Raw genomic sequence first — 16046 nt, 5'->3', positions numbered from 1 at the left:
TTCTGTAATATTCAAAATTGGGCTCTGGATGGAGCTTGGAAAAGGGGCAAGGATTAAAATAATTGACAGCAATAATTGTAAGCACCAGCAATTAGCAAATAAACATTTCTTTTAGATAAATAATTTTTAAAAACAGACTAATAAAAAAAGCGCATTCATATTCTCAGATTGTACCTATGGCTTGGCTGAAGGTTTGCCAAGAAGAAACTTGTTAACCTTGCCTTCATTATACTGATATGGAAGTTCATTGCAACAGTGAAACTGTTCCACTTTATAAATAAATGAGCAACTATTGAGGCTTAACAGACAACTTATACCTGATATTGCTTAGAGACAGGATTTCCAACTTGCAGAGTGCTATTGTCTGGTGTTATTGTGTAGGGGATTGCATCATCAAAGGGAGTTGTTTTCTCTTCTATCAGAGATACTGCACAATGGGCTTTAGAAAAAAAACTTTCAATAATTTACCTATTTCCCACAATGTGTCACCTTGATTGGTTGAGACAAATCCTCTAAAAATGGCACTAACCATGACCACCATGTAATCTTCTATGCCTTGTAAAAGTGGGAAACATCAAAATACAGGCACAAAATGGAAATTAGCTCCTAAAGTTCCTACATTACAGCAATGACTACACTTCAAAAGTGCTGTAAAATACATTGTGGTGTCTATGGTTTTGAAAGGTATTATAGGAATTTATTTTTGATGCATGTCTTGCACTTGGTGTTGCAGAGGAGAGTAGGATGTCTGGAAGAGGGAAACACTATGTGGAGAGTCTTACAGGGGTCTGAATGGCATGGGATGTGGCGAGATGTGTGGCAAACATTCACTAGATTGATCCCTGTGATGAGGGGTTGTTCAGTGATGCGTAGCTGAGTAAATTGGGTACATATGTGGGGATAAGTGGCATACAAGACTCTGAAAGAGCTAGACAGGTAGATGCTGAGAGATTTTTTGCGTTGGTCGAGAAATCTAAAAACACAGGGCCTCAGAAAAGGATGCATTATTAGGACTGTGACAAAAAGAAATTACTTTGCTCAAAAGATTGTAAATCTAGGGAATTATGTGCCCCAAATGGTTGTGGATGCTCCATCATGATAACAAAGACTGGGATAAACAAATTGTTGGTTTCTCAATGTATCAAATGCTACGAGGATTGGGCAGGAAGATGGAGTTGAAGTTGGATTGTGTTAAATGGCAGAGCAGACTTGCCAGTCCTTGACTTCCTTGAAATGCTATTTGCATGGCCTCAAAAGTGTGGCAACCAACCTGTTCCACTGAATATTCGGTTATGTGTGCCTAGTCTTATTTTTAAGACCCTCAGTTCTCCTCTTAACTAGCTCCTGCACCACTCTGTATTTCTCAGACATAAAGTGAACACAGCATTAACAGTTTTAACACTGACTGCTCTTTGTATGGGAAAAAGGAATGGGTTGAAAAGAACAGCCTGAGTCAAGAAGAGCTGAGCTTATGCATGTATGCAACTAATATCACTGTGTTTGATGAATAGTAATATGGATGTCATTGATGGCACATTCAGTTGGGTATATCGGTGAAGCACTTCTCTGCACATGTTTCTCTTGATACTTTTTGTCCTTTGGTTCACAAGTACAGGAGCTGTGTGATTGGTTGGACAGATGCGGTGGTGAACTTCTATTTTGGCTATTTTTCTCATGGTTGTAGGTTACCGTCACAACTACTCCGGTACTGGCTTCTTCTAACGATCTGGCTTCCTTCAAGTACCTGAAATCAAATCGAATCTCATCAATGCTCAAAAAACAAAAAGGTACAGAAACAAAGGAGCAGTGGGGGAGGTTAACAATCAGCTGTAAGAGGAATAGTTATGATGAGATTTCACCACCAGGACCCTACTGCGAATCCTCTTACAAGGATGCCTACATAGAAAGATGGTTGTGTTTGTTGAAAATCAATCATCTCAGCTCCAGAATACCTCTGTGGGGGTTCTTCAGGGTAGTGTCCTCAGCCCAACCAGCTTCAGTTGCTTCATCCATGACCTTCCCTCCATCATAAGGTCAGAAGTGGGGATGTTTCCCGATGATTGCACAATGTTCAGCACCATTCTCAACTACTCAGATACTTTGTGCCAGGTATAATTCCAAAGAGCAGAGAGTTTCTCCCCAATACCCATTAATTCCAGTTTTGCTGGCTCCTGACCTAATATTTGATTTAATGCTACCTTGTCATCAAGGGTCATTTATTTGTAGATGTGGAGTCACATATAGACCAGACCAGGTAAGGATGGCAGATTTCCCTCCCTAAAGAACATTAGTGAACCAGATGGGACTTTTTGTAATGACAATTGAGAATGGTTACCAGATTTTATTGAAATCAGATTTCATGGTGCAAATTAAACCCAGGTCCCCAAAGCATTCGCCAGAGGTGCTGGATTACTAGTTCAGTGATGATACCTCGACACCACCTTAATATAGATGCAGATTCTTCAGCTTTGTCTTTTGCACATGTATGCTGGGCACCTCTATCATTGAAAATGGGAATATTTGTGTACACTGCAACTCCCATTAGTTTTTTATCCACCACCATTGATGACCAGATACGGCAGGCCTGTAGAATCTGGTCCATGCTTGTGAGAATTACTTTGCACTCCCTACTGCATACTCCCTCTCTTGTTTGGGATAGAAGTAGTTCTATCTAGTAGCATCTTCACCAGGTTGACACCATATTTTTAGGGGATGCCTGGTGCTGTTCCTTGTTTGCCTTTCTGCATTCTTCACTGAACCATCCCAGTTTGTTGGTAGTGGTATGGTAGAGGATATGCCAGTGTATTAGGTTACAGATTGGGGTTGAACAAAATTCTGCTGTTGATGACATGTAGCTCCTCATGGATGCACAGCCTTGAGTTGCTGGAACTATTCAAAATCTGTCCTGTTTAGCACAAAGATAGTGCCACACAACATAACGGAGGGTGTTGTCAATGTGAAGAGGAGACTTTGTCTCTGTAAGGATTGCACAGTTGTCACTTCTACCATTACCACCAAGCATGGACAACATCTGTGACAGGTAGATGGGTGACAACACCATCAAGAAAATTTTTCCCTTTTCTTGTTCTCCCAATCTTGGTCCATTAAGGTGGGTGATACCATTTCTGGTTCTTTTTCTCAGAGGTTAGTAAATGGAGTCCAAGTCAATGTGTTTATTGACGGAGTTCTGGTTTGAATACCAGGCCACTAAGAATTCCCAAGCGTGTCTCTGTTTAGCCTGTCATAGGATGGATGCGTTGTCCCAGTTGAAATGGTATCCTTCGTCTGTGTGTAAAGATACTAGTGATAGTTGGTCATGTCGTTTGTTGGCTAGTTGGTGTCCGTGTATCCTGGTGGCTAGCTTTCTGCCTGTCTATCTGGCATAGTGTTTGCAAGCACTATAACAAACATTACATTGGACTGACAGGCATAAAACTATCTATCACGACACACGAACACCATCTAGCCAACAAACGACATGACCCACTATCACTAGTATCCTCACACACAGACGAAGGATACCATTTCAACTGGGACAATGCATCCATCCTATGACAGGCTAAACAGAGACACACATGGGAATTCTTAGTGGCCTGGCATTCAAACCATAACTCCGTCAATAAACACATTGACTTGGACTCCATTTACCAACCTCTGAGAAAAAGAACTGGAAATGATATCACCCACCTTAATGGACGAAGACACATAAATAGAAAGCGGGACAGAACACTAGCGCTTCACTGGAGGCTCACTGATGATGTTACCTAGTATGGTGGCCGAAACGTCTGAAAACAATATGCCAGTGTATTAGGTTACAGATTGGAGTTGAACAAAATTCTGCTGTTGATGACATGTAGCTCCTCATGGATGCACAGCCTTGAGTTGCTGGAACTATTCAAAATCTGTCCTGTTTAGCACAAAGATAGTGCCACACAACATAATGGAGGGTGTTGTCAATGTGAAGAGGAGACTTTGTCACTTCTACCATTACCATCAAGCATGGACAACATCTGTGACAGGTGGATGGGTGACAACACCATCAAGTAAATTTTTCCCTTTTCTTGTTCTCCCAATCACCTGCCACAGACCCAATCTAGCATTTAGGTCTCAACCAGCTCAGTCAGCAGTGGAGCTACCAAACCACTATTGGTAATGGACATTGAAGTCCCCTACCCAGAGTACATTCTGAGCCCTTACAACTTAAGTGCTTCCTCCAAATTATGTTCAACACGGAAGAGCACTGAGAGGGAGTGGTAGGTAGGAATTACCAGGAAGTTTACCTTGCCCATGTTTGACCTGATGCCACAACAATTCATGGTGTCCAGAGTTAATGATGAATACTCTGAGGGTAACTCCTTTCCAACTGTATAAAATATGGTACCATCTTTGGTGGGTCTGTCCTGCTGGTGGAATAAGACAAACCAAGAGATGGTGATAATGGTGTCTGTGACATTGTGAGATAATGACAAGGCTTGACTGGACTGTGGGACAGCTCTCCCAATTTTGGTACGAGCCCTCAGAGGACTCAGAGGTTAATAAAGAGGACTTTGCAGGGTCAACAGATCTGTATTTGCAGGTGCCATTTTTGGTGTCTCAGTCAATGCCAGATGGTCCAACCAGGTTTCATTCCTTAGTTTAGACTTTGTAGCAGTTTGAAGCAAAAAAGTATGTTGCTTGTCCAATTCAGAGGGCAATTAAGAGCCAACTACTTTGCTGTGGGTCTGGAGTCACATATTGGGCAGATCACATAATATTAGTTGATTTCTTTCTCTACAGGGCATTAGTGAATCAGTTGAGTTTATATAATAATCAACAATGGTTACATGACCATGATTAGACTAACATTTTTAATTTAATTCTAAATTTTACTAAGCTCAAATTTCACCATCTGCTTTGACGGGATTTGAACCCATGTCCTCAGAGCAATAGCCTAATGCTGTGGTTTACTAGTCCAATAAAGAAAAGCAAAAAGACACCACTTCCTCTCAAATGTTCCCAAGTAGTCAGTGTGACAACCCAGAAGCATCTTAAACTTTATTTTCAAACTGTTAAACAATAGGAAAAGGAAAATGTTTTTGCTAACATTATAGGTATGACTGACCCTTGTGCACCCACAAAGGAAGTTCTGTGTACATCTGGACTATCTATTTATTTGTTCAGATAGTAACCTGGAACTGCAATATGTACATGATTGTACCTGATTCAAAACCCAACAATTGCACAATTAACATCTGTTCATGTAACTCAGATTGTCACCCAACTCTAACATAGCCATTGGAAATGCCTTTAAATAGTAATTATTCAAACTTACTTTCTGAGCATTTTCACCAGTGTGGCAATACCAGTTATCAGAAGGATCACCCCACTCACTAACAACATGACAATCTCATAAACAGTGGAACCTGCATTCAAGAAGTGGAACAAAATAGTGACAAATTCAGTGAACAAACTACAAATGTTTAGAAAAGTGCAGAAATCACAAAATCATTCTTCCTAATATTTTGAACAAACTGGACCTGAAGAAGGCTTATTCACTATGAAATGTTGCAATGAGTCACATCAACTTGAAGGTTCTCATTTTGTTTCGTGATTTATGCCCAGCTGAGCGGAGACAACTGCCTAGTGATATTATCACTGGACTGTTAATCCAGAGTTCCAAGTAAAACAAGTAAAAAATCTGGGAAATACTAATAATGGAATTAATCTGGATGAATCGGTTGTCAGGGAAAACCCATCTGATTCACTAATATCCTTCAGGGAAGGAAACTGATATTCTTACCTGGTCTGGATGATATGTGACACAGAAATGTGGTTCAATCCCACAAATGAATTTTGTTAAAAAGGTTTCCAACTTACCTTGGTCCTTGAGTTCACTTTGTTTTGGCTGCTGGGTCAGGACAAGACTAAGTTTGCCATTGATGTCTACCACAATTGTTTGTTTTTAAAGATGAGAAAGATTCTAGATGCCGAGTATCAGACAGGTTACTCACAGCACAGGTAATGTCCAAAATATAGGCCCTATTACAATGTCCAACAATCAGAATGAAAGTTCTGCACTTAATATTTTAGTCTATATATATATATATTTGTGGGATGTGGACGCCACTGTCAATTTTGTTGCAATTCCTAATTTCCTTTGAATGCAGTGACTTGCTAGGCCTTTTCAGAGGGCAGTTAAGAAACAGCTGCTTTGCTGTGGGATCACATATAGGCCAGACCAGCTAAGGACGAATGGCAAATTTCCTTTCCTAAATGGCATCAGTGAAACAGGTGGGTTTTTACAACAATCCACAATAATTGTAGGACAAGTTCAGCAAGTTTTTATAACTTCAAATTTTGTTGAGTTCAAATTACATTATTTTCCATAGTGAAATTCAAATATATGTCTCTAGAACGTCATGCTATTCCAGAGACATTACCACTATGCTATCATCTCCCCTATTTTGTTTTTGATTATCGATTCTTTTATTCAATCATTCACTCACTTACTGAATGCACCAGCAGTTATTGCCATTCCAAATTGCGCTACAGCAGGTAGTGGTGAGCTGTCTTATTAAATTGCTGCAGACCATTTGGTGTAGGGGCATCCAGCCCCAGAGTGCTGTTAGGCAGTGAGTTCTAGGGATTTTGACCCCGTGCAACTGGAGGAATGATGACATGTCTCCAAATCTGAATGGTATAACGTAACTTGCTTGATTTATGTATTTTTTTAATATCATTTATTTTAGAGTTTAGATTTTAAACAAGTACTATATGGATTTTAGGTTGTGTGTATGAGAGGGTTTAATGATTAACTTGTTAGTATTTCTGGAGCGTAGATCATTTTTTAAAAAAACAATTTTATGAAAGAGCGAATTCCTGGAGAGTAAATGGGAATTTGTTTGCATTTTTACAAGCAGACAGAATAAACATTGACAAACATTAGCCAGCTATAAGTTAAAATGATCAGAGATTGATTTCTTTACTTGGGGAAATACTGACAGCTTAAACCTTTTGGTGCCAGTTTGCAGATTTCCCTGTTGAAGCTTGACATATGAAATTGGTGTCATTGAGCAAGGAATTGGTTCAGAGAAGTTAGAAATAGGTTGACTTAAATATAAGGGTTTCATTTGAATTATTTGATTCAAATCCTGAAGGGGCTATTCAAAGCTTAGAACATCTAATTTCAATTCTGTGATTACTCAAGGATGAGGCTATCCGACTTTCAAGATCAGGAACGAAGTCTAATATATAAATATTACCGAGAAGGGAATTCTCTCTGGTGTGTGATTACTGTAAAGGGATTCTGTTGGAATAGATTTATGGCATAGTATTTTAATACGTGTTTTGAAATCTGTCAAATTGTGTAATATGTTCATTTTAGTTTATTCTGTTTTAACTTTTCTTTTGCCTAATACGTTTCTGCTTTATTGTTAAAGCCACATCTGTAGCGTTGTGTGCTTGCGCTTTAGTTAAAGACTAGCTTGTTCAAAAAGAAATCTAACAAGCCAAATGTCAGTCTAGGACCTGACTTATTTACTAATAACATCAGCTGAGATCATAATAATAGTGAGTAACTTGGAGAGGAACTTGTAAGTAATGGTGGCCTTCCCAAACATCTGTTTCGTTGCCCTCTACATGGTTGGGTATGGTCTGCACTCTTATTAACAACAATCAAAGGAACTCTTGGATGGTTAACACTTGCTTTCTCTATGGCAATACCTCAGTCAATTAGAGCCATCCTTTTTCTCTTGTGGCATAAGTTGCTGTGATTGTTGAAATTTGAAATTAGCACATTTAACCTAATGAGTGCAAGATCAGAAATTTCATGTTATTTTTTGGGCAATGTTTAAGTTCATACTATAAAGGGACTGTTTTAATGAGTATGAAAGCCAGGTGCCACAAATTCTGTACATGGTCAGGTCACTTAATAGCAGGTGTGTGAAAGATAGGCTTTCAATCATTTTAAATATTAATGCAGGAACATGCAATTATAAAACCATACAAAAACAAAGGTAATTTCTTTCAGGGGCATGGCATGAACTTGCAGTATCTTATCAATTTATATCTACACAGTTTCGTTTGAGCACAGATCATCTCTTAAATTGAAATGTCACATTTTAATGACCAGTTCACCATTATTCATGTTGATTTATGTTATTATCTACCATCCTGACAAGCATTTAACAGGACAGAGAGCTGGCTGAACTAAGTCCAATCCTGTTTATATAATTTAGATAAAGGATTTAAGACTTGATTCAGGATATTCCCTTGCAGTAATACCATTGGAATCCTGTTTGAATCACATTTTGTTCCTGACCTTGACAGATATTCAGCGATAGAAGACTTTGTATATTTTAGATGAGTTACCTGACTGTTTTTGTTGTTCCTGCCTTGCAGCTGAAGTAGATAAGCAAGCTGTGGGAATCAGCTATATATGTGATATGGCCCTTAATGTTATTTTTCAATCAGACAATCCCAATTTACAGCATTATTGTTTGCCTACAACTAGTTGCAAAGACTTCTGGAGGTATGGTTAGTAAGTTTGCAGATGACACCAAAATTGGAGGTGTAGCGGATAGCAAAGAAGCTTACCTCAGAGTACAATGGGATCTTAATCAGATGGACCAAAGGGCTGAGGAGTGGCAGATGGAGTTTAATTTAGATAAATTTAGATAAATCAGGGCAGGACTTATGCATTCAATTGAAAGATCATGGGGAGTTTTGCTGAATAAAAAGACCTTGGAGTACAGGTTCATAGCTCCTTGAAAGAGGAGTGTCAGGTAGACAGGATAGTTAAGAAGGTGTTTAGTATGCTTTCTTTTATTGGTCAGAGCATTGAGTATAGAAGTTGGGAGATCATGTTGCAGCTGTACAGGACATATGTTAGGCCACTTTTGGAATATTGTGTGCAATTCTGGTCTCCCTCTGAGAGGAAGGATCTGGTGAAATTTGAAAGGGTTCAGAAAAGATTTATGAGGATGTTGCCAGGGTTGGAGGATTTGAGCTATAGGGAGAGGCTGAATAGGTTGAGACTGTTTTCTCTGGAGATTCGGAGGCTGTGAGGTGACCTTGCATGATTTATAAAATCATGAGGCATGGATAGGGTAAATAGACAAGATCTTTTCCCTGGGCTGGAGAAGTCCAGAACTAGAGGGCTTGGTTTAGGGTGAGAGGGAAAAGATATAAAAGGAACCTAAGGGGCCAATGTTTTCATGCAGAGGGTGGTGCATGTATGGAATGAGCTGCCAGAGGATGTGGTGGAGGCTAGTACAATTACAACATGTAAAAGGCATCTGAATGGGTATATGAATAGGAAGGGTTTGGAGGGATATGGGCCGGGTGCTGGCAAATAGGACTAGATTTATTTTGGATATCTGGTTGGCATGGACAAGTTGGACCGAAGGATCTGTTTCTGTGCTGTATATCTCTATGACTGTATGATTCTATGGCTTTAGTGACTCCTTAAATTACCAAAGACGGCCCACTGCTTGCAACTCTGATGATAGGCATGTGAAATGTTCCGAAAGGGCCAGCATTTCTAGGATGCAAATTATGAAAAATACTTTTATGATGTAATCCTATCACTTGCAAGTCCTCGGAATGCACATGCCATTTTTTTTGGGTGGATGCATCCAGGTTTCCTGTCAGCTCTGGTGGAAAATCCCAGAAATGAAGCCTGAAAGCTGAAAGGCTCCTGAAGTAATTCTCACCTATGTGTAAGGACTGCCTGTATTTGGTCTGACCATATTCATTTTATTCGTGGGCAATTACCCATTCCTGTGGCAGCTAAGAGTGACCACATTGCTATCGGCCTTGAGTCACATGTAGGTCAGAGCAGGTAAGGACTGCTTCCGTATTTGAGGAGTGAAGACTCTCATCTTTGTGATATCCAGTGTCTCTAGACATTTCTTGGTCACATTAAATGAGTGAAATTGGCTGAAGACTGGCATCCATGATGATGGGGACCTCTGGAAGAGGTTGAGATGGATCATTCACTTGGCACTTATGGAAAATGGATGCAAATGTTCTAGCCTTATCTTTTGCAATGGTTTACTGGGCTCTCCCATTATTGAGGATGGAGATATTTGTGGAGTCTCCTCCCCCAATGTGTTGTTTAATTGTCCATTAACATTCAAGACTGATGTGACAGGACTGCAGAGCTTAGATTTGATCTGTTGGTTATAGAATCACTTATCTTTGTCTATCGGAGTGCTGCTCCTTCATCAGGTTGCTAGTGGGGTAGGATCAGATTGTGTCCTATGATCCTGCCCCACTAGCTACCCTACGAAGGAGCAGCACTCTGAAAGCTTGTACTTCTAAATAAACCTGATGGACTATAACCTGGTGTTGTGTGATTTTTAATGTTGTTAGATGAGGCATAGAATGCAAGAGCAGGGAGGTTATATTGGAACTAATCAAGAGGTTAGTCATGGCTCACAACAAATCTAGCCTCCCAGCCTGCCCTAATCCCTTGCAATTTGCCCACCAAGGCAGCAGGCCCACAGCAGACACTATTTCCATAGCCCTACACTCATCCCTGAAACATCTGAATAATAAAGATCCTATGTCAGGCTTCTACTTATTGACTACAGCTCTGCCTTCAATCCTACAATCCTAACCAAACTAATCTCGAAACTCCAAGACCTAGTTCTCTGCTCTGCCCTCTGCAACTGGATCCTTAACTTCCTGACACACAGTGAAGATAGCCAACAGTGCCTCTTCCAAGACAACACTGGTGCCCCAAAAGGATGCCTGCTCAGTCCCCTACCGTACTCCCTGTAAACTCATAACTGTGTCTGCCAAATTTTGTCTGAGATCTATTTATAAGTTCACTGACGACACCACCGTTTTAGGCCAGTTATTAAACAATGATGAGACAGAATATAGGAAAGGGACAGAGTGTTTGGTGACATGGTGCAAAGATAATAATCTCTCCATCAATGTCAGCAAAACTAAAGAATTGATCATTGATTTCAGGAAACTAGGAGGAGGGCACGCCTCTATCTACATCAATGGAGCTGAAGTGGAGACAGTTGAGAGCGTCAAGATCCTAGGAGTGATGATAACCAACAATCTGTCCAGCTGCATCGATGCAACAGGCAAGAAGGCACAACAGCACCTCTTCTTCCTGAGGAGGCTAAGGAAATGCAGAATTTCCATAAGAACCCTCACCAACTTTTACAGATGCACAATAGAAAGCACTTTATCTAGATGCATCTTGGTTTGGTATGACAGCTGCTCTGCCAAACACCGTAAGAAACTACAGAGTTGTGAACACAGGCCAGACCATCACACATGCCAACCTTCCATCCATTGACTCCATCTATACTTCTCATTGCCGCAGAAAGGGAGCCAACATCATCAAAGACCCCTCCCACCATGGTTATAATCTCTTCCAACCTCTTCCATCAGGCAGAAGATACAAAAGATACAAAAGATTAAACACATGTACCAACACAGGTTCAAGAATAGCTTCTTGGATGGTCTACACCTGAACCTGAGGGGCACCAGTATCCTTGGGGGGAGGTTTGCTAGTGCTCTTGGGGGGGGTTTAAACTAACTCTGCAGGGGCATGGGAACCCAGATTGTAGCTTCAGGGTGCAGGGCCTGGAGTGTAGGGAGGTTAGGAACATGGCATCAATTTCCAAGGAGGGTGCCTGTAAACAGGAAAGTGGCTTGAAGTGTGTATACTTCAATGCAAGAAGTATACGAAATAAGGTAGGTGAACTTGCAGCGTGGGTTGGTACCTGGGACTTCGATGTTGTGGCTATTACGGAGACATGGCTAGAACAGGGACAGGATTGGCTGTTGCAGGTTCCAGGATTTAAATGTTTTAGTAGGGTCAGAGGTGGGGGTAAAAGAGGGGGAGGTGTGGCATTGCTTGTCAAAGATAGTATTACAGTGGTGGAAAGGACGATGGGATGAGGACTTGCCATCTGAGGTAGTTTGGGCTGAGGTTAGGAATAGGAAAGGTGAGGTCACCCTGTTAGGAGTCTTTTACAGGCCTCCTAATAGTCCTAGAATCATTGAAGAAAGGATAGGGAAGGTGATTCAGGAGATGAGTGACAGTAATAGGGTGGTTGTTATGGGGAACTTTCACTTTCCTGATATTGATTGGGAAAGCTATAGCTCAAGTTCGTTAGATGGGCCAGTGTTTGTTCAATGTGTGCAGGAGAGTTTCCTGACACAATATGTAGACAGGCCAACAAGAGGTGAGGCCATACTGGATTTGGTTCTGGGTAACGAACCAGGCCAGGTGTTAGAATTAGAGGTAGGTGAGCACTTTGGGGATAGTGACCATAATTCGGTGATTTTTACTCTCGTGATGGAGAGGGATAAGTGTGTACTACAGGGCAAGAGTTATAGCTGGGGTCAGGGAAATTATGATGCGGTGAGGCATGACTTAGGATGTGTGGCTTGGAAAAGTAGACTCCAAGGTAAGAGTGTAAATGATATGTGGAGCTTGTTCAAGGAGCAACTATTGAGTGTCCTTGATAATTATGTACCTGTCAGGCAGGGAGGAAAGGGTCGTGCGAGGGAGCCGTGGTTTAATAAGGAATTGGAATCCCTTGTTAAATGGAAGAGGGCGGCCTATCTCAAGATGAGACGTGAAGGTTCAATTGGGGCGATTGAGAGTTATAGGGTAGCCAGGAAGGACCTGAAGAGAGAGCTAAGAGCAGCAAGGAGGGGACATGAAAGGTCCTTAGTCGGTAGGATTAGGGAAAACCCTAAGGCTTTCTATAGGTATGTTAGGAATAAAAGAATGACTAGGGTAGGAATAGGTCCAGTCTAGGATAGTAGTGGGAAGTTGCGTGTGGAGGCGGAAGAGATTGGGGAGACACTGAATGAATACTTTTCTTCAGTATTTACTCAGGAACAGGGCATTGTCGTCGATGCGAATACTGAGTCACAAATAAGTAGAATGGATGGCTTTGAGGTATGTAGAGAAGAGGTGTTGGAAATCCTGGAAAAGGTGAAAATAGATAAGTCCCCTGGGCCTGATGGCATTTATCCTAGGATTCTCTGGGAAGCAAGGGAGGAGATTGCAGAGCCATTGGCCTTGATTTTTATGTCCTCTTTGTCTACAGGAGTAGTGCCAGAAGACTGGAGGATAGCAAATGTGGTTCCCTTGTTCAAAAAGGGGAGTAGGGATAACCCTAGTAACTATAGGCCGGTGAGTCTCACTTCTGTTGTGGGCAAAGTCTTAGAGAGAATTGTAAGGGATAGGATTTATGAACATCTGGATAGGAATAATGTGATCAAGGATAGTCAGCATGGTTTTGTGAAGGGCAGGTCGTGCCTCACAAACCTTATTGAATTCTTTGAAAAGGTGACGAAGGAGGTTGATGAGGGGAAAGCGGTAGATGTGGTATATATGGATTTTAGTAGGCGTTTGATAAGGTTCCCCATGGTAGGCTACTGCAGAAAATACGGAGATATGGCATTGAGGGTGAGTTGGAGGTTTGGATTAGGAATTGGCTGGATGGAAGAAGACAGAGGGTAGTAGTTGATGGCAAAGTTTCTTCATGGAGTGCCGTCACTAGCGGTGTTCCGCAAGGATCTGTTTTGGGACCATTGCTGTTTGTCATTTTTATAAATGACCTGGAAGAGGGGTTAGAAGGTTGGGTGAGCAAGTTTGCGGATGATACGAAAGTCGGAGGAGTTGTTGACAGTGAGGAAGGATGTGGCAGGTTACAGCAGGATATAGAGAAGCTGCAGAGCTGGGCAGAAAGGTGGCAAATGGAATTCAATGTAGCTAAGTGTGAGGTGATTCACTTTGGGAAGAATAACAAAAAGATGGGGTACTGGGCTAATGGTCGGATACTTGGTAGTGTGGATGAGCAGAGGGATCTTGGTGTCCATGTACACAGATCTCTGAAAGTTGCCACCCAGGTAAATAGTGCGGTGAGGAAGGCATATGGCGTACTGGCTTTTATTGGTAGAGGAATTGAGTTCCGGAGTCCTGAGGTCATGATGCAGTTGTATAAGACTCTGGTGCGGCCGCATCTGGAATATTGTGTGCAGTTTTGGTCGCCATACTATAGGAAGGACGTGGAGGCACTGGAATGGGTGCAGAGGAGGTTTACCAGGATGTTGCCTGGTATGGAAGGAAGATCGTATGAGGAAAGACTGAGACACTTGGGGCTGTTTTCATTAGAGAAAAGAAGGTTTAGGGGTGACTTGATTGAGGTGTACAAGATGATTAGGGGGTTAGATAGGGTTGACAGTGTGAACCTTTTCCTGCGTATGGAGTCGGGTATTACAAGGGGGCATAGCTTTAAATTAAGGGGGGGTAGATATAGGACTGAAGTTAGGGGTAGGTTCTTCACTCAGCGAGTCGTAGGTTCATGGAATGCCCTGCCAGTAGCAGTGGTGGACTCTCCCTCTTTATGGGCATTTAAGCGGGCATTGGATAGGTATATGGAGGATAGTGGGTTAGTATAGGTTAGGTGGGCTTGGATCGGCGCAACATCGAGGGCCAAAGGGCCTGTACTGCGCTGTATTCTTCTATGTTCTATGTTCTATGTTCTTCTCCACTGTTATTAGACTTCTGAATGGATCTCTTATTTCAAATATAATGTTGATCGTGCTTTTTGTGCACCTTTTTTGCAGCTGTAACTTTGTATTCCATGCTCTGTTCTCTCACCCCTATGATCTTTGTATGTTATGATCTGCTTGTACTGCACACAAAACGGAACCTTTCACTGCACTTAGGTACATGTGACAACAATAAATCAAATCAAATAATAAGTCAAATCAAACTGTATAAAATGCTGGTTAGATCACAACTGCAATACTGTATGCAGTATAGGAAGGATGTGATTAGATTAGAAATGATGCAGAGGAGATTCACCAGAATGCTGCCTGGGCTGGAGAGTCTATGAGCTATGAGGGGATGTTGGATATGCCGGTGTTGTTTTCCTTGAAGCAGCAACGACTGAGAGAGGATCTGATTGAAGCATATATGGTTATGAGGGTCATAGATAGCATGGCTAGGAAAGCACTTTTTCCATTAGTAGAGCCATCAATATCCAGAAATCATAGATTTTCATTCAAATTTAATGCTATATATGACAAACACGATGCATATAAAACTATTTTGTTGTACACAACCCCACTCCATTGTCACATGGCATTGTACTGCCACAGCAAAACAGTCTTGTAAAGATCTATCCAATGGGATCTCAAATTTAACATACAGGCCACATAGCATAGTCATGATATTGAGTATTCAGATTCAAAACTTACCCATCCTAGTGTCCAGCAAAATAACATCAGCTGTTGATACATAAACGTCCGTTGCACTGAGACAAAAATAAAGTGATTTCATTAGGTGTAGTGATTTTGCAGATTGGGAAATCCACAATGCCATACCAAGGGGCTGTCCTACAGATGGAAGCTTGACAATAGTACCTGCTTAGAACAGGTTGAATCTGGCAGGTTAAATTATATTACTAGTTTTCTTGCTCTTTGGTCAAGCAAAGCTGCTCTATATGAAAACTGGTTAAATATTAATATGAACAAAGAACCCAGCAGATCATCTACTCTGCACTAAAATTAAATGAAGATAAATATTTATCACAATTGCAAAGAATATTTACATTTGTTTTCCACCAGATAAAATTATGCTTCAATCAAAACAGTCTGGCAATATAGAGTCATGGAGTCATAAAGTCATAGAGCCGTACAGCATGGAAATAGATCCATTGTCCAACTTGTCCATGCCGACCAGATATCCTAAATAAATATAGTCAATATTGCCAGCATTTGGGCCATATCCCTCTCTATGACCCTTCCTTTTCATATACCCATCCAGGTGCCTTTTAAATGTAATTGTACCAGCCTGCACCACTTCCTCTGGCAGCTCATTCCATACATGCACCACCCTCTGCATGAAAAAGGTGCCGCTTAGGTCCCTTTTAAATCTCAGAATTTATCTTGTCAAATGTTTAATTAAAATACACAACATCAAAGCAATTCTTCAAAGCCATTTCATACCTTGTGGCCATTATATGAGGCTCTGGATGTGACCGTGTACCTTGAATAAAGAAATCTAAAGAAGA

General features: G+C 41.2%; 1 protein-coding gene across 2 annotated transcripts; it reads right to left on the bottom strand.

The window, feature by feature from the left end:
- Positions 1-1401: 1401 nt before the first annotated feature.
- LOC148152223 (uncharacterized) lies at positions 1402-16046 on the bottom strand. Of its 2 annotated transcripts, XM_087994626.1 has the most exons (4): positions 15982-16046; positions 15232-15287; positions 5312-5402; positions 1402-1744 (listed from the first exon to the last, which is right to left on the bottom strand). In XM_087994626.1, the coding sequence occupies exons 1-4, from the start codon at positions 15990-15992 to the stop codon at positions 1492-1494; spliced, it is 411 nt and encodes a 136-aa protein (XP_087850752.1). In that variant the 5' UTR covers positions 15993-16046; the 3' UTR covers positions 1402-1491. The 2 variants fall into 2 exon arrangements, with proteins under 2 accessions (XP_087850752.1, XP_087850733.1); XM_087994607.1 differs by lacking the exon at positions 15982-16046 and having other exon boundaries at positions 15232-15331.

Source organism: Chiloscyllium plagiosum, unplaced genomic scaffold, assembly GCF_037043375.1.
Source record: "Chiloscyllium plagiosum isolate Xiang-an unplaced genomic scaffold, Cpla_swu_hap1 HiC_scaffold_1, whole genome shotgun sequence".
In the NCBI taxonomy this organism is placed as follows: domain Eukaryota; kingdom Metazoa; phylum Chordata; class Chondrichthyes; order Orectolobiformes; family Hemiscylliidae; genus Chiloscyllium; species Chiloscyllium plagiosum.
This window is presented reverse-complemented; position numbering and strand designations above follow the sequence as displayed.

Bases quoted from the DNA above. Each gene is read 5' to 3' on its own strand.
- LOC148152223 (XM_087994607.1), bottom strand. From the start codon at position 15,313: ATGAAATCACTTTATTTTTGTCTCAGTGCAACGGACGTTTATGTATCA. The intron at 5,403-15,231 runs GTAAGTTTTGAA...TCTTGAATGCAG, and splicing joins TTTGCTGGACACTAGGATGG to GTTCCACTGTTTATGAGATT. The intron at 1,745-5,311 runs GTAAGTTTGAAT...ATTTGATTTCAG, and splicing joins CTGGTGAAAATGCTCAGAAA to GTACTTGAAGGAAGCCAGAT.